The sequence below is a fragment of the Dasypus novemcinctus genome, chromosome 6 (assembly GCF_030445035.2).
Source record: "Dasypus novemcinctus isolate mDasNov1 chromosome 6, mDasNov1.1.hap2, whole genome shotgun sequence".
Taxonomy (NCBI): domain Eukaryota; kingdom Metazoa; phylum Chordata; class Mammalia; order Cingulata; family Dasypodidae; genus Dasypus; species Dasypus novemcinctus.
This window is the reverse complement of record NC_080678.1, coordinates 83181138-83205661: the sequence shown is the minus strand read 5'-3', so window position 1 is coordinate 83205661 and position 24524 is coordinate 83181138. Positions and strand designations below refer to the sequence as shown.

General features: G+C 39.7%; 1 protein-coding gene across 8 annotated transcripts in view; it reads right to left on the bottom strand.

Annotated features, from left to right (window-relative positions):
* ADK (adenosine kinase) overlaps window positions 1-24524 on the bottom strand; it is a 573433-nt gene that overhangs the window by 535034 nt on the left and 13875 nt on the right. Inside the window, exons 1-4 of one of the 8 annotated variants that reach the window (XM_058299089.2) lie at window positions 13552-13683; window positions 12737-12767; window positions 11752-11906; window positions 380-454 (exon numbers count right to left, since the gene is read on the bottom strand). The exons of 1 other annotated variant lie outside the window; for it this stretch is intronic. In XM_058299089.2, the coding sequence (XP_058155072.1) occupies window positions 380-435 (56 nt within the window). In that variant the 5' untranslated portion in view covers window positions 436-454; window positions 11752-11906; window positions 12737-12767; window positions 13552-13683. Of the gene's footprint in view, window positions 1-379; window positions 455-11751; window positions 11907-12736; window positions 12768-13101; window positions 13750-17242; window positions 17405-24524 lie in introns of those variants that run through there. 6 more of the 8 variants (XM_071215871.1, XM_071215872.1, XM_004455089.4 and 3 more) reach the window with 6 other exon arrangements.

The following is a 24524-nucleotide window of genomic DNA, read 5'->3' as shown; positions in this document are numbered from 1 at the left end:
AACACAATTATTCTCAGTTTCGTCCAATAAATACTTCGCTCCCTTTTTATTGCTGACTAGTATTCCATTGTATGGTTAAGCAATTTGCTTAACAAATCACAAGTTGAGGGACATTGGTGATTTCGAGTTTTTAGCTTTCACAAAGACACTGTGAATATTCAGGAACATTTCTTGGACATATGTTCTTATTTCTCTTGGGTGCCAAGAGCAGAATGATTAGGTCAAATAATAAGTGTATGTTTAACTTAATCATGTGTTTAAATTTCCTCAGTTTTCCTCCGATTCAAGGTGACAGATAATAAATTCAATTATAAAACTTTCTTGAGTTTTTCTTCAGGTATAAGTTCCACATAGTACATGTGAAGAATCTAATACTTACTTGTCAAGGAAATCCTTATCCACTACAGCAGAGATGTCCAGAAGAGGATTTCCCATTCCAAAAAGAATATTTTCACTAAAATTTTTAAAAAAAAGACAAAAAAGCACAAATTAGAAATAATTCTGAAAGTTGATGTGCAAAATGGACACAAATTAACAAAAATAAAATGAACCTAATCACTAGCTTAGTTTAATTTTTATTTGCTTATTACAGGTTAGACAACATTTCTGAGTAGCCCAAAGCCACTTACAAAGGATGATTACTTGAATTGCAAGGAATAAATATAACAAAAGAAACCTGATCGTGGGATTTTTTCTTTTCTTTTTTATTATTGTTTTTTAAAAATGATAAATTGATCACACAAAACATTATGTTAAAAAACACAAGAGGGAAGTGGTTGTGGCTCAACTGATAAGAGCATCCACTGACCATATAGGAGGTCCAGGGTTCAAACCCAGGGCCTCCTAACCTGTGTGGTGAGCTGGCCCATGTGCAGTGCTGCCACGTGCAAGGAGTACATGCCATGAAGGGGTGTCCCCCACATGGGAGTGCCCCACGCACACGGAGTGCACCCTGCAAGGAGAGCCGCCCCACGCAAAAAAAGTGCAGCCCACCCAGGAGCACACATGGAGGACTGACACAGCAAGATAACACAATTAAAAAAAGCTAGTTTCCCGGTGCCGCATGACAAGAATGTAAGTGGACACAGAGAGCAGACAACAACTGGGGGAAAGGGAGAGAAATAAATACATCTTTTTTTTAAAAAAAAGAGGTTCCCATATACCCCGCTCCCCCGCACCCTCCACCTCCCATACCCCCACACCTCCACTCCTTCACATCAACATCCCCTTTCATCAGTAAGGCACATTCATTGCATTTGGTGAATACACCCTGGAGCACTGCCACACCACATGGACCATAGTTTACGTTGTAGTTCACACCTTCCCCCAATTCATCTGGTAGGTTATGGCAGGATATACAAGGTCCTGCAGTATCATTCAGGACGACTTCAAGTCCTGAAAATGCCCCATATCACACTTCTTCCTCCTGCTCCCTGTCGTTTTATAACAATGCTAAGTACAGTCTTGTCAAAAATCAGTTCTGGATGTTGTCTGTCCTGGGTCAAAATTCCTCTCCAGCTGTGGACCTGTTAAACCTAGAAAACAAGTTATCTGCTTCAAATATACAATGATGAGGCAGGCATAGGATAAACATAACACTCCCGAAAGTAGAAATTAGAAGGAAAACAAGGGTCACAGGTCCCAAACAAGTCTTAAACCTAGCAGGGCAAACCACTGTATCTCAAGGTCTGAGATCTTAAGTTCTGAGAATTATCTATGGATCAATGTTTTGTTCTCAGGGCCTTTTGTGGGTTTTTTTTTTTAAAGATTTATTTTTTATTTATTTTTCTCTCCGCCTCCCCCCGCCCCCAGTTGTCTGCTCTCTGTCCATTCGCTGCGCCGCATGCTCTTCTGTGACCGCTTCTGTCCTTATCAGCGGCACTGGGAATCTGTGTTTTCTTTTTTGTTGCGTCATCTTGTGTCAGCTCTCCCTTGTGTGCAGCACCATTCTTGGGCAGGCTGCACTTTATTTCACACTGGGCGACTCTCCTTACGGGGTGCACTCCCTGCACGTGGGGCTTCCCCATGTGGGGGACACCCGTGTGGCAGAGTACTCCTTGCACACATTAGCACTGGGCATGGGCCAGCTCCACATGGGTCAAGGAGGCCCGGGGTTTGAACCATGGACCTCCCATGTGGTAGGTGGACGCCCAAACCACTGGGCCAAGTCCACTTCCCTGTCCTCAGGGTCTTTTGGAGCAGTAGTCCCACCCCTTCCAAGCATTTACCCAGTGACCATGCTCTCTCTCTCTAACATTGAGGTAAAGGCCCTCTATTCTCCAAGCATCTGAATGGTGGCCAAGCTCTCCCCAAACACCAGAATAGAGGCCCTATCTCCAAGTATTGACTCTCCCTGAAAAAAACAGGACACAAGACCTATCCCCTCCAAGCTCCAGAGCAGGTAGTCTCCCCGCTCCAACCACAGACCTACCCTTTCCACACACATGGGCGGGCCTGCTCTCTTGGCCTGAGAACCTTTCAGTCCAGACTTTTGCTTCTGTAGTTCTATCCTTAAAGTCATTCTTCCTTCAATTTGTGCCTTTTCTGACCCTTTCAGTCAAGGATGGCAGTGGTTCTGCTCATATAAATTGCGCCAAAATCTTATCAGTTTTGCATGCAAGTGAAAGTGGGTCCAAAACAGACAAGTAAACTTTCCATAGATTCTTCCTGGATAACTGCATTTCCAGTCCTAACTTCACTGAATTGATGATCAGCCTCGCTCTTTAGCAAGGATTGTTTGGTTAAACCCTCTCATGAAGACTTGTTCTCTGGGTCTCAGGAAGGTCCCTAATAGAGCTACTACTAGCCGTAGTCTCAGAGCAAGATTTATGGGCAGGCCAAGTATTTTCCAAATTATTCATTGGTTTCCAGTTCTACCCTCATCTCACTATTAGCTACAAGGAGAAACCGGGCTACACCTTACACACTTAGCTTGGAAATCTCCTCAACTAAACACCAAGTTCACTGCTTTCAAGTTCTGCTTTCCATCCAACATCAGAACACAATTTCACCAAGTTCTCTGCCACTTCATAAAAAGGAACTGGCCTTTTCCCCAGCTTTTTTTTTTTTCCCCAGCTTTTAATAACACATTCTTAATTTCCTTCTAAGACCTGATCAGAAGTCTATTTAACATCCACATTCCTATTAACAGTCTCTTCAAAGAAATCTAGGCTTCTTCTACAAGCATCTCACAATTATTCCACCCTCTAACCCATTATCCAACTCCAACACCATTTCCACATCTTTAGGTATTTGTCACAGCAGTGAGGCAAGCTAGTACAGGGAAAGGGAAGATCTGGGTCACAGCTGAAGACCCAGTAGAAAACCTGCCCATCAGACAACATGGTGGACAGACCACACCTTCACAAGGTGAAGGCCCCACCCGCAAACCCTCTAAGGGGAAGGCTGCTGGAAAGATCCCTAGAGACCCTGGCCATGAGATCCCGTTTGAAACTCTTTCCAGGGTCAAGGGGAAGCCCCCAATACCTTCAAACAAAAAGCCTCACCATTGGCCCCTGAGAACTAATAGGCGAGGCAACCAATCAGAATAGCAAAAAGCTGGGGCCCCTGCCCAACAATATAAAGGGGGAGGAGAAAAGGCTTTAAAAAGGCCTCACCTGGGGCCCCATACGTGCAACTCATCCTGTAGCATGTCCGCATCCATGTCTAGGACTGTGTACTCTTTTCCTGTTTCTTAATAAACTCTTTATTCCCTTGCCTTCCCTATGAGGTGTCCTTAAATTCTTTTATGCAATATAAGCCAAGAATCTAGAAGCCCAGAACCCACAGCCTTCCACCAATAGCGGCACCTCACTTTCCACTTTCCAGTACCAAAACAGTTTGTTTCCTAACTGCCAAAACAATTACCATACAAAGGCATAAACAATGGGAATTTATTGGCTCGCAGTTCTGAAACTCAAAGTCCAAATCCGAGGCATCAGCAAGGCAATGATTTCTCCTTGAAGACTGTGATATTCTGAAGCTGTCTCCCAGCAACCTCTGGTCCATGGCCTTTCTGTCACATGATAACGTACATAGCTGAATCTTCTCCTTTCTCTTCTGGTTCCACTAACTTCTGGCTTCTGGCTGTTCCCCATGGTTTCTCCTTCTGTGTCCAAGTTCCTTTGCTTATAGGGACCTCTGCCATTAGGATTAAAGCCTACCCCCACTCAGTTTGTAAACAACTCGAAGGTCATATTTACAAATGGGTTCACACCCACAGAACCAAGGGTTGAGATCTGAACATGCCTTGTGTGGGACATGATTCAATCCCCAACACTTCCCCCATTATGGGAGAAAGAAAAAACTCCATTACAATCAATGCCTTAACTGAAGCCAAAATAGCAGCAAGAAATGGATTGGTTAAAAATAATAATAATATATACAAATAAATAAAAGAGAAATGGAGGGAACTGGCTGTGGCTCAATCAGTTGGGCTCCCGTCAACCATACGGGAGGCCCTGGGTTCACGTCCCAGGGCCTCCTTGGGAAGGCAGGCTTGCCCTCATACCATGGAGAGCCACCAGCCCACAAGCATCGCAGAGAGCCAACTCATCAAGGTGAGGCAACAAAAAGGGAGACAAGTGAAAATACAGAAAAGCACGCAGCAAACGGACAGAGAGAGCAGACAACAAGTAAGCCGCAAGGGGCGGGGGGGGATGGTAAATAAAAAATACAGACACACAGAAGGACGCACAGCAAATGGACACTGAGAGCAGACAGCAAGCAAGCCACGGGGGGGGGGGGGGGGATAAAAAAAAAGGAAATGGAGTGGTCATGACTGGGTCAGCCTTGATAAATGACCAACAAGCACATCATTAGCCATCAAAGAAATGCAAATTAAAGCCACAAAGAAATACCCCTCATCCATCATTATGGCTAAACTCAAAAGGACTAATAGTGCCAAACACTGTCAAGAATGTGAAACCACTGGCACCCTCCTAACACTGCAGATAAGAATGTAAAATGTATAAATTTTTCAGATCATAAAACAGTTTGATAGCTTCTCTTCAGCATATATTACCCTAGGACACAGCAATTCCACTTCTAAGTTTTTATCCAAGTTCGCACAAAGACTAACGTTAAGAATGTCACAGCAGCTTTATTCACTGTAGCCAATCCCAAAGTACAAGAGAACCATTGCTATATCCATACAATGGAATATTACTCAGCAATAAAAAAGAAACTACTGATATACACATCAAAATGGATGAGGCTCAAAATTATTATGCTGAGCTGAAGTAACAAGATACAAAAAAGAACTGTAGGGAAACGGACTTTGGCCCAGTGGTTAGGGCGTCCGTCTACCATATGGGAGGTCCGCGGTTCAAACCCCGGGCCTCCTTGACCCGTGTGGAGCTGGCCATGCGCAGTGCTGATGCGCGCAAGGAGTGCCGTGCCACGCAAGGGTGTCCCCCGCGTGAGGGAGCCCCACGCGCAAGGAGTGCGCCCGTGAGGAGAGCCGCCCACCGTGAAAAGAGGGTGCAGCCTGCCCAGGAATGGCGCCGCCCACACTTCCCGTGCCGCTGACGACAACAGAAGCGGACAAAGAAACAAGACGCAGCAAATAGACACAGAGAACAGACAACAGGGGGATGATGGGGGAATTAAATAAATAAATAAATAAATAAATAAATAAATAAATCTTTAAAAAAAAAAAAAAAAAGAACTGTATGATTCTATTTGCATTAAGTTCTAGAATAGGCAAAACACTAATCAGAAAGAGCCTGGGTGGGCTGGGAGGGCCTGATTAAAAGGGGACTGGAGGAACAAGGAGCAGTTGTAGCTAAGTGGTTGAGCAACTGCTTCCCATTTACAAGGTCACAGGTTCAATCACTGTACCTCTTTAAAAAAAAAAACTTAACAACTCAAACGGGGGTTCCTGAAGGCTCTAGAGGCATCTAGACACTATAGGCAGGTCAGAAAATCTCAGGAATTCAGCACCCTGTCAGTGGGTCTTACCTTGGAATATATGCTGCCCAATGTAACAGAGTTAGACTCATTTATAATTTGCCTACACATGATTCTTATGCCCCTTTTATTTGAACCTATATTTATCACTATTCTCATTAAATATATGTCCCAGAGACTTAAATCTTCGGTCTGTTCATATGCTGGTTGAGCCCTGAATCTCAGAGGAGTTGCAACACTACTTTCCAGTTCATTGGACTTGCCCAGGACAACAAACAAAAGGATGATGACTGGGAAGAGGATGTGGCTAAAGCAGCTGGGCGCCCACCTACCACATGGGAGGCCCTGGGTTTGTTTTCCAGTGCCTCCTAAAGAAGATGAGCAAGACAGAGAGGGGACATGGCAACAGACACAACAAGCAGGGAGCAGATGTGGTTCAAGTGATTGGCACTCCCACATGGGAGGTCCTGGTTTCAGTTCCCAGTGCCTCCTAAAAAGAGGACAAACAGACACACAGCAGACAGCAAGCATAAACAAACAGGGGGGTGAGGCGGAAGGGAGGAGGGCCAAATCTTAAAAAAGATGATGATGGACAATGCCCATTCCAAAAAAACAGAGTATCTACAACTGTAAGCAAGAGAGTTCCATCCATCTGCCCCAAGGGATCTAAGGCCCCTCTCAATCAGAAAGAGTGGGCAACGCCATCCCCAAATCCTTAAGATTGAAGAATGAACAAACCTAAGGGGGAAATGCAACTATGGAGTAAACTAGACTTATTCTACTAATGGAAGAACTGATGGAACATGGAACATTTTTGGAGCATTGGAATTGTCCTGCATGACACTGCAATGCCAGATATGGATCTTTATACATTTTGTCAAACCTATAAAATTGTGCAGTGGAAAAGTGTAAACTATAATGTAAACTAAAAACCGTGGTCAGAAGCAATGCTTCAATATGTGTTCATCAATTGTAAAAATGTACCACACTAATGAAAGATGTTGTTAATGGGGAGAGTGTGGGAGTGGGAAAGAGTAGGGTATATGGCAATCTAGTATGTTTTTGATGTAACATATATGGAATCTAAAGCTTCTTTAAAAATAAAAATTTTTTTAAAAAGAAAAAAAAGGGGGGTACTGGAGGGAACTTTGTGGGGAGATGTCTGAAGGCTTTCTGTATCTTGACATAGGTATTGGTTACACAATCATATATATTTGTCAAAATTCACTGAGCTTTTAAGATCTGTGTGCTTTATTATGCAAAGTATATTGTAATGTACATTACATTTTAAGTAAATTGTATTGCATAATATCATTAAAAAAAAATTTTTAAGAGTGAACAGAGTAGGTAATGTTTGTGTCCCTGAAGATATCTAGGCCAATCCCTACATTTGTATACTAGATCCTATTCCTTCTTGCATACTCAAGGATACTGACCCCATTTCTCAGTCAAGCATCATCTATTTCTCCCTCTCTACTGGATCATTCCTTTTAACATACAAATATGTTGGAATTCCTGCCCCCCCCACACACACAAAAATACCTCAATCCCACATGCGTTTCCAACTACCATAAATTATTTCCCTGATCCCCTTTAAAACAAAACACTTTTAAAAGGCTGTCTTTGCACCATTAAATAGCAAAATCCCTAAGTAGCTAAAATCACTCATTTTAAATTGAATTTTCAGGAGCACATATCTGACATAATGACTAATGCTTATACAGCAATTTACAGCTTATAAAACATTATTAAATACATTACCTCCTAATAATTCTCACAATAACCCTGTAGGATAGGTATTGTTATGATCTGTTTTATAGAAAAGGAAACATATGTTCCGAAAAGTGTGATAAACTGTGAAAATCCAAATCTAGCAAGAACAGGATAATAGTAACCTATCTTATGATCCTATTTTAAATAACATTTCACCAACCAAAACCTACTAGATAAAATTATTACAGTCATTTCCAAATAGTAATACACATCCTTTTTTACCAATTCTGCACAAGTTAACACTCAGCTTTCTACTCTCTAACCTTATTCTATTTTCTGGTGACCCATATTATGCTAAAAGCTAAATATATTATGTTTTTTATTTTGTTTTTTCAATTTCTCTCCCCTCCCCAACCCCACCGTTGTCTACTCTGTGTCCATTCGCTGTATGTTCCTCTGTGTCTGCCTGTATTCTTATCAGCGGCACCAGGAATCTGTCTCTTTTTGTTGCGTCATCTTGCCGCATCAGCTCTCCGTGTGTGCAGCCCCATTCATGGGCAAGCTGCACTTTCTTTCGTGCGGGGCGGCTCTCCTTACGAGGCGCAGTCCTTGCACGTGGGGCTCCCCTACATGGGGGACACCCCTGTATGGCATAGCATTCCTTGCACGCATCTGCACTGCGCATGGGTCAGCTTTACCACACGGGGTCAGGAGGTCCTGGATTTGAACCTTGGACTTCCCATGTGGTAGGTGGATGCTATATTCTATTGAGCCAAATTCGCTTGCCTTGTGTAAAATGTAGTAGCACAGTCATACAGTATTTGTCCTTTTGTGTCAGACTTGCTTCACTCAACATAATGTCAACATAATTAGATGAGTGGTTATATAGGGTTGGGGGAAGGACAGAGGGATTGAGAGGTGACTGCTAAGGGGTATGGACTTCTTTTTGTAGTAATGAAATTGTTCTAAAATTTTTTGGTGGTATGTGAATATATCTCAATAAAACTGCTTAAAATAAATAAATATTTGTGCAAGAACAGCCAGAAATAGCAGCTATGTACAGCAGGGGAAGCACAGAGAGATTGAGAGGTGAAGAATTTTCGTCTATTTTTTATTATTTTTATTAGTGAAATAATGAAAATGCTGTAACAGTGATTGAAGTGATGAATGCACGGCTATGTGGTTAAACCAAATACCATTGATTTTACACTTTGGAAGACTATGTTTTCTTAATACCTATCAATAAAATTTGTTTAAAAATAGTATTTAAAAATTATTGTAGTGAATAAGTATTATTATAGTGAATAAGCAGGTGACCAGATAATCTGTAATCCAAACAGGACACTTTTGAGAATAAAGGAGGCGCTATTAATAATTTTGCCAGGATAACAAGCATGATCTAGGAATGTCCTTGGCAAACTGGGACATATGGTCATCCTATTTACAAGTAAGTTTTGTTATTTAAGAGATAAAAGTCCATAGTTATGCTTTATTACAGTTTTGGTTTTTTTTTTTATTAATTCAAAACCAAGGAGGTAAGAAGAGGTAAAGAGACATGATAGTTAACTAATGTTGCAGGAAAGTGTTAATATTCAGTCTAGACATTTTAGTTCCTGTTTTATCTTTGACAGTTCTGCTTAATGTAGCAATATTGTAGCTAGAAAGATTTGGAGTCAGAAAATGTTGTATGCTTTTTCAAACAAAGATGACCTATTTATAAATATGAGAATTAACAGCAGACAACACTGCATGGTTCTGAGAGAAAAACTGATTTAGTTCTTCAAAATATTTCATAACTGAAACAATTTCACTTAAAAAGCTCATTTGCCCCAGCAAAAAGCTCTATATCCTAAAAAGTTAGTGCCATTATCTGAAATTTACAGTTCTTATGAAAGAAATGTTTGAAAATTTTGTTTCAAGGCTGTAAAGAAACCAATTCAACAAAGGTAGTTTTAATCTTAGCCAGATTTCGACTCCATATGAATGTTCCCCATTTTTAGTGGTTTGGCAGATCCTAGTGGCTGCACCTCAAAATATCCTGAGTGTTAGAAGAAAAATATCCCAAGACCCCACCCACAGACTATATAAATTTTCCAACGTAGGCCTGAACCACAGAAGTAGTTCCAGAATACAGCGTAGGGGACAGTCATTTCCAGAATCCCAGAATAGTCTTAGACCAAACCTGGTCTGTCTGGGCAGGCCAGAGTACAGAGTTGAAATAGGGCTACTCTGCTTTACAGCAAACACTCTGCCTCTCTTTCCACCCATTTTCCCAGTCTTTGCTGGCCCAAACCCAAGCTGTAACCATTGCCCAAAACCAGACTAGACACTGATGTTAGGAAAACAAGGCAATATTCAGAAGAGATTTTGAAAGAACATTGCTCAGTGGAAAGTGCATATAGTAGGAGTCAGAAGATCCAAGTGTTATCATGGGCTCTACTACTGTCTAATAAAGACATATTACTTCATTCTGGGCTTCCAGGTACAACAGAGAGAAAGAAAAGGCAAAAAAATTTTCGCTAAGACCCTCTCAGTTTGATATTGTGTATTCTCACACGTGTCCTAGATTTAATACAGGCTTTGACTTTCCTACTGGACTACCAATTAAAAATGACAAAAAGCTTCAATTTCTCAAATATGTGCCATAATTTCCTAAAGACAGACAAGCTGGAATCTTGAATACATAACAAAGAAAACGATAAAAGCTGTTCTTGGAGGATAACTGGGGTTTAAAAACCTAACTTTTAGGCTCAGTAATGATGTAGCAGAGTAGAATACAAATTATGAAAATCAAAGACAGTATCTCCAGCCATATTCATTCAAAGATGTTAAGTTTTTTAAGAAATGCTTTTGTTTTCAATCATTAGAATAACTAATAGTTGAATGCTACATTGGACCAGGAGTCTGGAGATCTAGTTCAAGATATGAAATTATTTATCTGAACTTGAACAAGTTACAGTATCTCTGGGCTTCAGTTTCTTAACTGTAAAATGAGGGAATTAGGTAAGTTTGTTTCCTATTTTAAAATTTATGATTTAGGCATTTCTTTTCAGATGATATTATTCTCTTGAGGACTCAAAATGCTTTTTAATAAGAACATATAGCATTTATAAAAATGTTTTAAAATTTAAAAGCACTGTGGAATACATACTAACATCACCATCACTGAGTTATTTCATTAAACCAATGTCCAGAGCAGAACGAAGAGAAAAGAAAGATCAGTAACTCAGAAAAAGATCTTCAGTTAGAACCCAGGTATGTTGACTTCCTATTAGTCCTCATTGATTTCCAATCCTACACTCTTACATAGTCACTGCAGAGCAAAATATTACTATATTTAGGAACAATTATATTAAGTATGGGGCAAAAACAAGAACACTGAACAGGAAGTCAGATTTTGAAAATTTGTGACCTTGATCTCTCTCATCAGTAAAAGACAACCAATAAAACCTATTTTATTGACAGAAAACCAAGAACATGCCTAACATTACAACTGTGAAACCTGCATCTGAATTATTCCCCTCTTACAAAACTAAAGGTATGATACAACTGTATTAAATGCAATCCTCACTGGGAAATGGCTGGTATTTGTAGCATTATCAACTTACTAAAAGAGTCACCATAAAAAGATGCCTTATCTTCTTGCCTCAATAGTCTCCTTGTTTTCTCCTAAGCCTAAGATATCAAGCACGTTGCAAGACTAAAAGAAAGCAAGAGGTACTATAGCTGTCTCTCACAATACTTAACTATACATTTTTGTCTATAGAAGCAGCTTCTTCAGGAAATTTAGTGTGTTATACCCATAAAGGCAGCATGACAGAACTGTGGTGATCTGGATTAGTTTCCTAACTGCTACTAATCTATTTTGCACAAGGCCCTCAACTCTTCTTGGTCCCAGTTTCTTCAGGTATAAAATGTGGTAGTTGTATTAGATAATAACTAGCAATCTTTTTTCTACTCAAGACTATGTAAAATGCAGACTGAAGTCTGAAGAAACAGACTAACTTTATTAGCAGTTATCTGTTCTTTCACAATAAGTCAAATAAGGATGGTAGCAAACTTAAATCAGCCTTTTGAAAACAACACCCATTCAACACCTATATTAAAAGACATACTGCTGTCACTTACTAAACAGTAGAAGCTTCAGACTTGGGTGCTTCTCCATGCAGTAGCAGCCAGCAGAATGGTAGTCAATTGTCCTTGAGTCCACATAAAAGCTGATTCTTAACATAGAAATTATTTGACCAGAGGCCTAATTAGCAGCTGCCTTAAATAGGAGACTGCTGTGATGGGAATGAGAATAGGAAAGGGGAGTGGGGATTAACTCTTGATTTAGCAACATAATCCTACTGCATCTTAAAATATTGTTAGTTTTAAAAGCTAGATGTATATGCCCCAATAGAAGTGACTGTGAAATCTTTCCCTGTGAGTCTCCATGTTTCAACACCTGAATTTCTTTCTGAATGAGATAGTTACATTCTACGTTAGTACAGAATGATGCAATCTAAGGCACCTACATCCAAATTCAGGTGACTTGCATTTTACTTTATCTTACCTGAAGTTTAGGTTTGAAACTTACCTCTTAAATGTTGTATAGTCAAAATTACCATTAAAAAGCTGTTAAATTACTGGGGACTTAGGCCCCTGGAAGCTCATAGATCAAAATTTAACTTACTGGGAAAGCGGACTTGGCCCAGTGGTTAGGGCATCCACCCACCACATGGGCGGTCCGCAGTTCAAACCCCGGGCCTCCCGTGTAGAGGGGGCCAAGCGCAGTGCTCATGCACACAGGGAGTGCTATGCCACGCAGGGGTGTCCCCGTGTAGGGGAGCCCCACGCGCAAGGAATGCGTCCCGTAAGGAGAGCCGCCCAGCACGAAAGGAAGTACAGCCTGCCCAGGAATGGCGCTGCACACACGGAGAGCTGACACAACAAGACACAACAAAAAGAAACACAGATTCCCGGTGCTGCTGATAAGGATAGAAGTGGTCACAGAAGAACACACAGCAAATGGACACAGAGAGCAGACAACTGGGGCGGGGGGGGGGGGGGGGGGGGGGGGGGGGGGAAGGAGGGGGAGAGAAATAAAATTTTAAAAAAGAATTTAACTTACTGTTTTCACATCTGTGCTGGGGTGTCTTACTCTGGAGAAAAAGGCAGAGGCCAACTTTAAAAGGGGCAGGTAAAAACACTAGGTAAGTAAGGCAGTTTTCATCTCTCTTTTTGTAAATAGTTGAGGCAATGCAGAAAGTGCACAGGCCCATTATCCTGTATCATTAACAAAAGGGAATCTTCAAAAGTCTGGAAGAGCCACTGGGGGCAAGTTCCTGTTTTATTGCATTCATCGCATTTCACAAAACTCTCTTCACTTGAGCTCCTCTGATAAAAGTAAGTAAACAGATGGCACCAAAGTACTAATTCCCATCATAAGCAAACATTTTTAAGGACACACAATTTCACAACTTGGAGGCAACCTACCTGCGTCACTTTGCAGTTCTGGCCATTGCCACCATGAAGTTCTGTCAGGCGGCCTGACGTGAAGGCATGGACACACACACGCTGGGTGCATGCCACACTCTCTCGGGCCCTCGACCACCGCGGAGGACAAGGGCAGCTACACTTTTTCAGAAGAAACCCTCTACACACACAAGCAAGATTCAACCCCTGGAATCTGGACGACAGTCACCTCCGCGGAGTGGCTACTTACAGGGCTCTGCCATTTGCCACCGCCCCAAAAACTTCTGAGGACAGCAAAAATGACCAAATGAGAAGTGCGGGGAGAACCACCGACGTGAGGGGAACCGGGGGCACTGGCGAGGCTCCAGACCACCCAGGAGAAGTGGCGACAGTTCTCGGGCGGGCGACGGACGCCCCGCAAGGCAGCCGCCCCGCAAGGCAGCAGTTTAGGAGGTCGCCCTCTCTCTTTACCTGACGGACGTCATGGCTTCACCCTCCTGCCCCGCGCAGCGGCGCCCGCGCCGATGCTCCGCACCCGCACAGCAGGTACCGCGGCAACTGCTCCTCTGCTCAGGCACTCCGCGACTGGGAGCGCGTCCTCACACCCCGCGCGCGGCGGCCCGGGCCGAGCCGGCCAGGCGCCCCTGATTGGCCGCCGCCGGAGGGAGGCGGGCGCTCCGCCCCGGGCCGACAGCCCGAGACCGGCCCCCGGGCCGCGGGCCACCGCCCGCCGCCCGCCAGTCTCGTGCCGGCCGGCGGGCGCGCGGGCTAGCCGCGGGGCTAGCGGGCGCGGGGGCCATCTTGAGTCCTGGTAACAGCGTTCCCAGCTCGCGGCTTGCAGGGCAGGAGGTGGGATGCCCGCCTCAAAAATGGCTGCTTCGACTGGCAACTGGTTCAGCAGTCACATGGCTACGGTCTCACCTCGGCCAGCTCAGGTCGCCAGAACACCTGGGAAAAGAACACTGGCCAGGAAACCTAGGAACTGTCGCGATGGTGCTAAACGGCCTGCAAAACCCATCTACATTAGAAAGCAATCACCTGGGAAACCTCAGGCTGGGGGAAAATCGAATGTGTGGCAACAGCAGCTCGAGATGCCGAATTAGGAACCGCAGCCTTTAAGAGACGATTGCTTTAGACCGAGGATCCCCAAACGTTCTTGGACATCAGAACTAGAATGGCTCTTTGAACATGCAAGTGTGCGGGCTTCACTTTAAACCTAGTGAATCAGAATCTGGAAGAGTGAGGCCCAGGCACCGGTATTTTTAGCAAGTTTCCAGGTGATTCCAGGTACACATATAAGTTTGAAAACTGGAAGCCTACATACCTCGGGGTCAAAATTAACCCAACTAAAACTAACCTGTTTGCTGCACATAATTACGAGATTATCACATTTTCCTGAATGATAGGCAGCGATATAGGGCAAGCATCTAACAGCAAAGGGGGGGAAATTTTGAAAGAACTATAACGCCCAGCCCTAAATACAATTTAGTGTGGTTAAGAAGTAAACTGCGAACCAGTAATACAAGACAGGCAAATTATTTTCGACTGGGGAAAGAGTGGGAAGGAAAAAAGTACTCAGTGAATGCTTTATGACCTAAACAGCATTTCTTTCTTTTTATTCTCTGTAGGATAAAATTTATTATATTAACAGACTATAACTCTGGCATTTACTGCTGTTATAGGATAATGATCAATTTCAATGGTCTGAATTCAGTTACATCAGAAACACAGCCCAACATCAGGAGACAATATTATGTATAACTTTATAATATCTGCTGATGAGAAATATGAGCATTCTCATTTTTCTAGGCCCTTAATATTAAAAAAATATTAAAATACTTTATATTTCACTCTTTGTTTTTAAAGAATTTTTTATTTATCCCCCCCCCCCCCCCCCTTTTCTCCTCTCTCTGTCCATCTGCTGTTTGTTCTTCTGTGACTGCTTCTATCCTTAATTAGCGGCACCGGGAATCTGTGTTTCTTTTTGTTGCGTCATCTTGCTGCGTTAGCTCTCTGTGTGTGCAGCGCCATTCCTGGGCAGGCTGTACTTCCTTTCGCACTGGGCAGCCCTCCTTGTGCGTGGGGCTCCCCTACGCGGGGGGACACCCCCTGCATGGTAGGGCAGTCCTTGCACGCATCAGCACTGTGCATGGGCCAGCTCCACACGGGTCAAGGAGGCCCGGGGTTTGAACCGTGGACCTCCCATGTGGTAGACGGATGCCCTAACCACTGGGCCAAGTCCGCTTCCTACATTTTATTCTGATTTCAGAAGTTCCTCCTAAAGTTATGCTATCCAACATGGGAGCCACTAACAACATGAAACTGCTGAGCACTTGAAATGCAGTAATGTGATGAAGAATTGAATTTTTTTTTATTAGTTTTTTAAAACTGAAGCACTATATGATATTTTTCCATTAAAAACAACTGCATTTTTTGACTGGACTATATTTCACTTTCACCATTGAAAATTTAGTATCCAAACTGAGATGCTATGTGAAATATACCCTGGATTTTTCAAGATTTTGTATTAAATATATATATATAAAAATACTTCAGCAATAATTTTTATATTAATTACATGTTGAAATGATATTTTGATATGTTGAATTAAGTAAAATATATTACTAAAATTAAATTTTACTTTTTTATTGTGGCTACTAGAAAACTTAAAATTATATAGGTCTGGCATATATACTTCTAAATGACAATGCTGTTCTAAAGTCTAATCAGGTGGCCTTGTTTTTCTTCCTGCTGTGATCAATGCCCCTGTGACAGAATTACATCCACAAAATGAAATTAGTAGGGAAGCTAGTGTACACAGCTCTGTGTTTCCTTGCTAAACATCTAAACCATCAAATACTCCAAAAGATTTTGTTTCCTTAAAAATGCTATTTTTAGCATTATTCTCTTTTATTTAGGAAATGCCTACCCAGAATGAAACCATGGACAACAAATCTGTGTCTGGCCCATAGGTAAAGGCTGCTAAAACACTGAGATATACCTGGTGTGTTAAGACTTTGATTAAATGTCCAGAGGCAGAATTAGTCATTCCTCTAGATTAAAACAGGATCTGAATCAAAGCAGCAGCTGGATAGCAATTTGAAGCAGCTGAGACACTGACAAATTGCAACAGTTCCCTCCTCCTATTGTGAAAATGTTAATAGATAATCCACATGGATTGAAATCAAACAAGGAATGATCCTTAAAAAATGATTTCAAAAACTCACTGTAACTTTTAATATGGGAAGCAGCATATGCTTTTTCTCAGACTTTTAATATGCATACAAATCACTTGAGGGTTGTTAAAATGCAGACATGATTCAATAGAGCTCATTGGCGGCTAAGATCTTACATTTCTTTATACTCCCAAATCTTGCCAATCTTCTGGTTTCTGAACCAGGCTGAGAAAGCAAGGATTTGAAAACCCTGCTTGACTTCCTATGAGCTGTGTGACCTTGGGCTAGTTCTTAACCTATCTGTTTTTTTCACTCACATATTACTTGTTTTTCAGGGCATTTTGAAAATTAAAATGTAATTATGTGTAGTAAAGTGTCTAAAAGAGTGGTACATCGCATATTTATTATATTATTATCAGGCTAGTTAAAATTACATCTCTGAAAAGCAGGAAACAAAGCTAACATGAACTTGGCTTTGTGAAAAATAAAATGAGTTTCTGCTCATACTTAACATTCTTCCACAATTTCTACTTTTGATTTTTAACAATAAGGTAAAATTTTTTAAAAAGCAACACTAAGTTTGGTACCAAAACAACTACGCTAGAAATTATAGTTATTTTTTTAACAAATATACCCAACTCTATGTAATTAAGGAAGGATATGGGGCTGCAATATAAAAATAGTTAATCAAATTGAAGCCACACCACATTCAACAATAAAGAAAACTTATTTTTGATGGCGGCACTTTGCATCTAACAATCAAAACTTTAAATGTTTCTTACTCATATCAATCAGTACCACTTACCGAAAGCTTCTCTTAAAATGGATCTAGGTATCACTCATTTCAGCAGTTACAGACACAAAAAATATCTGAGTAAACAGGGCTCCTTTCAGAGTCAATCTGGAAGGTATCTTAAAGGTAAAGCACAAGGTTTCTATTTTTTGTGTTTTCAGGTAAAGACATAAGTTCTTTTTATTTACTGTACCTTTCCTTCTTCAGTCTTTCATGCTCTTTTCCTAATCTTTCCCTATCCTCTCCTTTCATCCAGACTTTCTCAATACACACAAACACACAAACAGTTAGCTACTGAGTAACTACTTAAACTCTTGATCAATTTTCTGAGCAATTTATTTCAACTCTCCAACTTTAGGGAAAAGCAATCAATAGTTGGCCTTCTCACAACTTAAATAGTTCAAGCAAGATAAATGGGTCAGAATAGTTTGCTTAAGGTAAGAGTGAAAAGTAAGTATTCTATCTACTTTAATCATGAGGCTAGCCTGCCACTATTAAAGCAAATAGATAGCTACCCCAAACAGCTAAGTGAATCTGGGGCAGCATAACAAAATATAGAACCAACCTAGTAATTTTTTCAATAAATGCCCCCAAATAATAGCAAGGTTTTCTTCAAATACAATCAGTGTGTTCTTAAGGTGTAATAAAACACTCTCACACAGTTAGTGGGAGTATAAATTAGTACATTTCTAGAAAGCTTTTTGGCAATATGTGTCAGCAATTCCACTTTTAGGCAACTATAGTAAGAAAAATATACCAAAGTGAAACAAAAATTTGTATACTCAGTTATTCATTTCAGCATTAATAATAGCAAAAAATTATTATATTCTAAATAACCCAAAAATAGCATAATGATTAAACAGAGTAGAATGTTATAAAGCTATTAGAAAATGTTTCCAAAGACTTTTTTCTTTGAAAGATGCCTCGTTCTTTTTTAAATTTTTTATTTTTTTTTAAATTTTTAGGAGATATTGGAGATTGAACCCAGGATCTCATACATGAGAAGCAGGTACTCAACCTCTGGGCTATACCCACACACTAAAGACTTTTTAAGGATGTAGGAAAATGCTTGTGATATAATGTTCACTGAAAAAAGCAAACAAACTAAGGGAATATACAGTATGATTTTGAATGTCTTAAAAAAAAAAATGCCATATTTGCCCCAAAGATTAAAAAGAAACACACCAAAATGTTATTCTTGGTTGTCTCTGGGAAGTAAAATTATGTGAGAGTTTTTGCTTCCTTGTTAATACTGATCGGTATATTTTAAGTATTAATTTTTTTTTTTTTTTTTTTGAGGTACCAGGGCAGGAGATTGAACCCGGGACCTCATAAGTGGGAAGCCGGTGCTCAGCCACTGAGCCACATCAGCTCTCCTGAATTGGTTTTTTCATTTATTTTTGTTTGTTTGTTTTCAGGAGGCCCCAGAAACCGAACCTAGGACCTCCTATGTGGGACACAGGCACTCAATCACTTGAGTCACATCTACTCCACCTGCCCTTTTTCTAAACTTGTACTTTTTTAAATCCCAACTATCAAAACCACCTTTATTTTTAGAGAATCTGGGCTTATATAAATGTCTCATCTGTACATTTTTAAAGATTCTTTAAGACAGGAATAATAAAAACAAAATGTCCATGATTTTCTTGGTTAAGAATTTCAAATTATAATTAACAAAAGTTAAAAGTATAAATACCACTCTTAGAGCTTTGCATAGCCTTTCATAGGCCAGCTGTCATGACAATAATGTCTTCCCTACATGCTACTTAAAAATAATTTCCCTCAATTTAAATAACATTTTTTTAAAGCAAGCTATATCACACTCCAAAATGAGAAATGTCTTAAGACTTGACTCCCTACGATAGTATAACATAGTATGAAGTGAGGAGATTAGGAATTCTAACCCTGAACCTACTGATAACTTTATATCTTTTGATAAGTCGTCTCTTTGACAGTTTCCTTATCTGAAACACAAGAGTTTGTCATTAGTGACATCTTAGGTCCTTTTCAGTTCTTATTAGACACTGAAAGAAAGGACTGCCTACTTGTGTCTCAACACAAATTGTTTTGTTTTGTTCTTTGAGTTGGTCAATTGTGATGCAATAAAAAAGTCATGCAATTTTAAATTAGTTTTCATTATGGATAAGGTTATTCAAAGGTATACTGCTATACGTATTAAACTCTGCCAAAAAACATAATAAAAGATTATTTTTTAGTTCTTTTTAATTATCTGTAGATTCTTATGGTGTTTCCCTTTAGTATTACATATGCAAACAGAATACATACTTTAAACAGAACCTGATAATTTATATCCCTGAAGAATTTGAAGATTACAATAACACTTGATTGACTTAACTTTATTTTGTAAGAATTCTCAACAAAATACACTCCCAGGCACACCCAAATGGTGCTGCTTTATTCTTCAGTGAACTACAAATCTCTGAAACTTCTGGTCTAAAAGTACAGGATGTGAGTGCTTCCCAATAACTTATGCTGTGAAGTAAAAACATATTTTTTAACTACAACTGAATAACACTATCATTTCATAAAGGGACATTTTAACACAAAAAAAAAGTAGGAAAGATATCACAGAATAAGAGACAACCCTACCCAAAGGATTATGTTATGAAATATATTTTATATATAAAAGATTTTTTTTATTTTTATCATTTCACCATAGATCTGGTATATTCTACTTCTTCACAAACAAATTTTTAGGAATCATTCATTCATGACCTCAACAAATATTTATGGAGCATCTATTCTACTGCCCTGATACTACAGATTCAGCAATGGTCAAGTATGTGTGCTGCCTTTAAAGAACTTCCAATCTGGTAAGGGGACACAGATGAATAATCAAAATGAACATAAGTGCCACGCAGAGAATTAAAACCAGCTGATGTGCCCACAGAGAAAGTCTACTGTAGATTCAGCCAGAGAAGGCGTCCACCAGGAGAGAACTGCATGACAAGCAAGAGGCAGGTGAGGGGAAGGGCATTCCAGAAAGAATGGCTAGTGCAAAGGCCCTGAGATAAGAAGAGGAGGCCAGTGTGAAAGAAAGAGGAGGATGAGACAAAGACAGGTATATGGTCAGAGCAAGGAACAGATCAGCTTAGGTTTTATGAGGCTAAGAAGCTTCAGTTCTGTTATAAGCAGAACAGGAAGCCACTGTAATTAGGTTTTTTAAACAGAAGAATGACATGATCTAATTTTGTTTTAAAAGATCACCCGGCCTGTAGTGGTGGAGAATGGACAAAAGGAGCACAAAAGCAGAAGGACCAAATTAGAAGCCTACCACAGTAATCTAAGTGACAAATAATAGTGGTTTGAATCACAAAGATAGTGGTGGGTATGGAGAGAAGATGGATCCAGGACACATTTTGGAGGTAGACAGACAGGATTTGCTGGCAGACTGGTTAAGGGGCAAAGGAAAAGAAAGGAATTAAGAGTAACTTCCAGATTTTACACTTGAGAAACTGGGTGGGTGGTGCTGCTCTTTACTGAGCTAAAAGGGGAAGGCTGGAGAGAGAGAAGACTGAAGGGATGGAGACAGACTTAGGAAAAAGATGTTTTTTTCTTAGTCCAGAATGCCTACTGTTTCCTATTGATACACTAAAAACAAGTGCCAGATACCATGAGACATATTCTACAAGCACTAACCCATTTGAAATTCACATTAATCCTATCAGGAGATATATATTATTATTACCGTTTTACAGAAACTGAAGCTCAAAGAGTTTAAATAACTTGCCCAAAGTCACACATTACAGTACAGAAATCCAAACACTGGTACTCTGACTCCTGAACTGGAGATAATTACTACTGTGCAGTATGGTTTCACTAAAGAAACCTAAAATATTCTGACATAAGTCTGGAAGTTTTATAAACATCCATATTTCATAATATCCCATTATGATTTCACCCAGAAGATGTTTCTATGTGAGTGTAAAAATAAATGTGGTTTTAGACTGAATATGTAATTTTATATGAAAAAAATGCCAAAAGAAATATTTTTGCCTGGTGGTTTGCTAACGATGGAACTGACCTCTAAAAACTTTTCTTTTATTCAATGTTTTTGCTTTCTTTACTGAAGGGTAGGATGGGGTGGCAGATTTCTCTTTCAGGTTTTTCAACTAAAATGCAGCCTAAGATTGAGTGTGTATGAAAAGAGGGTTTAAAATTAGTTCCAAATGCAATCTTCAGGTATTTTAAGAAGGCTGCTTCTTTTTTATGCCAATTAGACTTTTTAGGTAGTGTTCCTTAGCAAAGGCATCTAAGACTCCACAGAAATTTCTAAACATTAAGTCACTTCTTCAAAACATAAAACCTTCAGTATTCCATAAAAAAATAAAATAAAAATAAACACATCTCTCCATGTGGGGAAATACAACTATTAAAAAGTAATCATCTTGCAGAGCAAGTGTAAGTCAGTGGTTGAGTGCCTGTTTTGCCTGGAAGAGGTTCCGGGTTCAATCTGCGGTACCTCCTGGAAAAAAATAAAATAAAAGCAATAATCTTTCAAACAGCAATAACAAAAATTCAGAGCTTGGATATAATTTAGTCATGTTTTCAACACTATTTTACTATAACTGTGGCAGATTAAAAATAGCCAAAATTTCTTGGATACTCCTCCTTCCATCAAAGAACAAGAGTCTACTTCCCCTCCCCTTGAATCTGTACTAGCCTGTGACTTCTTTGATCAATAAGATACTAGATCTGGGGCTAGCCTTTACGAGGACTGACATCTCCTTCTTGGTCTCTCAGAGCTCTGAGCTACCTATGGTGAAAGAAGTCTAACTACCCTGGCTGAAGAAACCACATGGAGAGGGAGAGAAGCCAAACTGAGTCAAGCTTTCCAGGCACCAGGCATGTGAGTAAAGACAACCTGGACCCTCCAGATCAGATGTGCTGTCAGCTAAATAGCTCCAGTGCTCCCAGTCAACACCACATGGAGCAGAAGAGTCAACCAGCCAGGGCCTGCCTGAATTCCTGAACAGCAAAATTATGAAATTTAATAAAAATGTTATTTTAAGATACCAAGTTTTAGAATAACAAACCAAACTCAGGATGAAAAATACATTTTACACTGCATCCTATATATATACATACACACACACATAACTGAAACAATGTTCACTAAACTACCCTGACTCTTACTAGGTTTGGAGCACTGACATTTTGTATCCAATTTCTCTTTTATAAAATACTAGTTGTGTGGCCCACCAAATTGACTGCAAAATCTAAAATTTGAAAAACATTTTAGCTGATGCTACTCACTTTACAGGGGTGCACAGAAATCTAGGCAGAAACCTTACTTAATAGGATCCAGGTGTCCTGACTCCTAATCCAAATCTCTTTTCCTTGCACCATGCCAACAACCATAGGTAATGTAAGTTTCTCATAAACTCACATACTCATGAGCTGAGTAAAAATCTGAAAAGTCGAGATGCCTGAGGTTGGAAGTCATATAAAAATCAGAAATGGCTAAAGGGAATTGAGACATTTCCTTTTCTAGCACTTCTTGTTTTCCTCCTCCCCCTCCCTGTTCACAGATCTATATTCCGCTCTCCCCACACTTCCTTTTCCCACTTTCATTGTTACCTTACTGATGTCACAACTCTCTAGGCTTTAAATCCCTCAACTGTACAATATAAATAATACCCAGTACTATGAAATTGAGGTTTTTAAACATTATCAATTGTGTTTAATGAAGTGTTGTGCTATTCTGCAAAGTGAATATTACATTTTCTCAAAAAAGGTTGCTTTTTAAAATTTGTATGAGCTTCAAGGCTAATTTTGACTGTGGGTCACTTCTAATGAAAAGGATTCCTCATAACTGCCACTCAGATCCAGTAGAACATTTTTATAAAATGTTAAATCATTAACAGCATTAAAAGATTAATAGCTTTTTAGAATATTACTAGCAATTGTTTCATGCATAATAAAGGAATACTTTTTTTTAGGAGGTAGCAGGGATTAAACCCAGGACCTAGTACATGGAAAGCAGGTGCTCAACCACTGAGCTGCATCTGCTCCCCTAAAGGAATACTATTTGAAGCAAAGGGCCTGTCTAAAGTTTTAATCACATAAATCACTCCTAAATAAGAAACCTGTTATTTATACAATCCTGAAAATTACATATAATTACTAAAAAATATGAAAATAAGACAGATTCAGATCAGAATCCTATTTCTGCCACTTAACTGTGTGACCTTGGGCACATTACTTAAATTCTTTGAATCTCAGTTTCTTCATCTGTAAATAGTGATAGCAATGGTTATCTTATAATAATTCTAAAGACATAAGATTTATATTGTTAATATTAGGAAAAAGTGCAGTCTCCAAAGTAAATTAAAGCTTAAAAATTGTGTTCTTAACTGAAACATTTTAACTCTAAAACATAAGCAAAATTGGTTTTCAAACACATTTAATTAGAAATCACAATTTGCTTAAAATTCAAGTTCACCAAGTCAATCTACTTGCAAAGCATACCATTAAGTACATGCCACAAGAGAATATTTATTCTTAGGAGATAACTACATATGTGTGAACAAGAAAACTTGAAAGACAAAAATTTACAAAAAGTTTACAAAACACCTGCCACAAAATTTCTTTAAATAGGTGTGCTGCTCTAGCACATACAGAATAATTCACCTTTGACAACTTCTCAGTTTGTATCTTCCTAGTATAATGGTGAATATGAAATGCAAGCTCACAACTTAGGGAATCAATCGGAGTCTCTAGATCTATTTCCTTAGCTGAAAACAGAAGTAAGTTTGCTGATTACCTGGTGGCCTTCTTGTAAGGATCAGTAAGAAAATATAAATGGAAGGGCTTGATAGACCATCTTAAGTATGTTATCCTGATCTTGGAAAGGAAAAAAAAAGCCCCGAAGAAAATCGATTTTTTGTTCTAGCACCTAATACAATGGGAAGTTATAAAACTTGGGATCAAACCTCACCTCAGATACTACCAGCTGTGTTACCTTACCAATCTCAATTAACCTCTCTGGGGTTCAATTCCCACGACTGTACATGATAAATATTAGTTTCTACTTTTAAGTACCTTGTCAAGTACTAACAATCTGAAGAGTCTAAATATAGTCAAAGAGTTTTCAAAAATGACATGAAATTGCCAACTATTGAAAAGCTACATCTTACTGTGAGATCTGCTTTCCATGTACGAGGTCCTGGGTTTAATCCCTGCTACCTCCTAAAAAAAAAAAACGTATTCCTTTATTATACATGAAACAACTGCTCCATGACTTGCAGGAAATCCCAGCTCTGGGAGAGGAATATTTCTCACTCTGTCTGGGAGATGTGTACTCTTAGCCATCTCCTCTCACCTCCTCCCACCCCCATTTCCCACCAGCATTCCCCACGCTGTGTTTGGAGAAACCAAAGTAGCTTTTCAAAGGCAAACTCTGGGAGAACTTGCTTTAACTAGTTTAATTTAGAGTGTAAAGATGGAACATC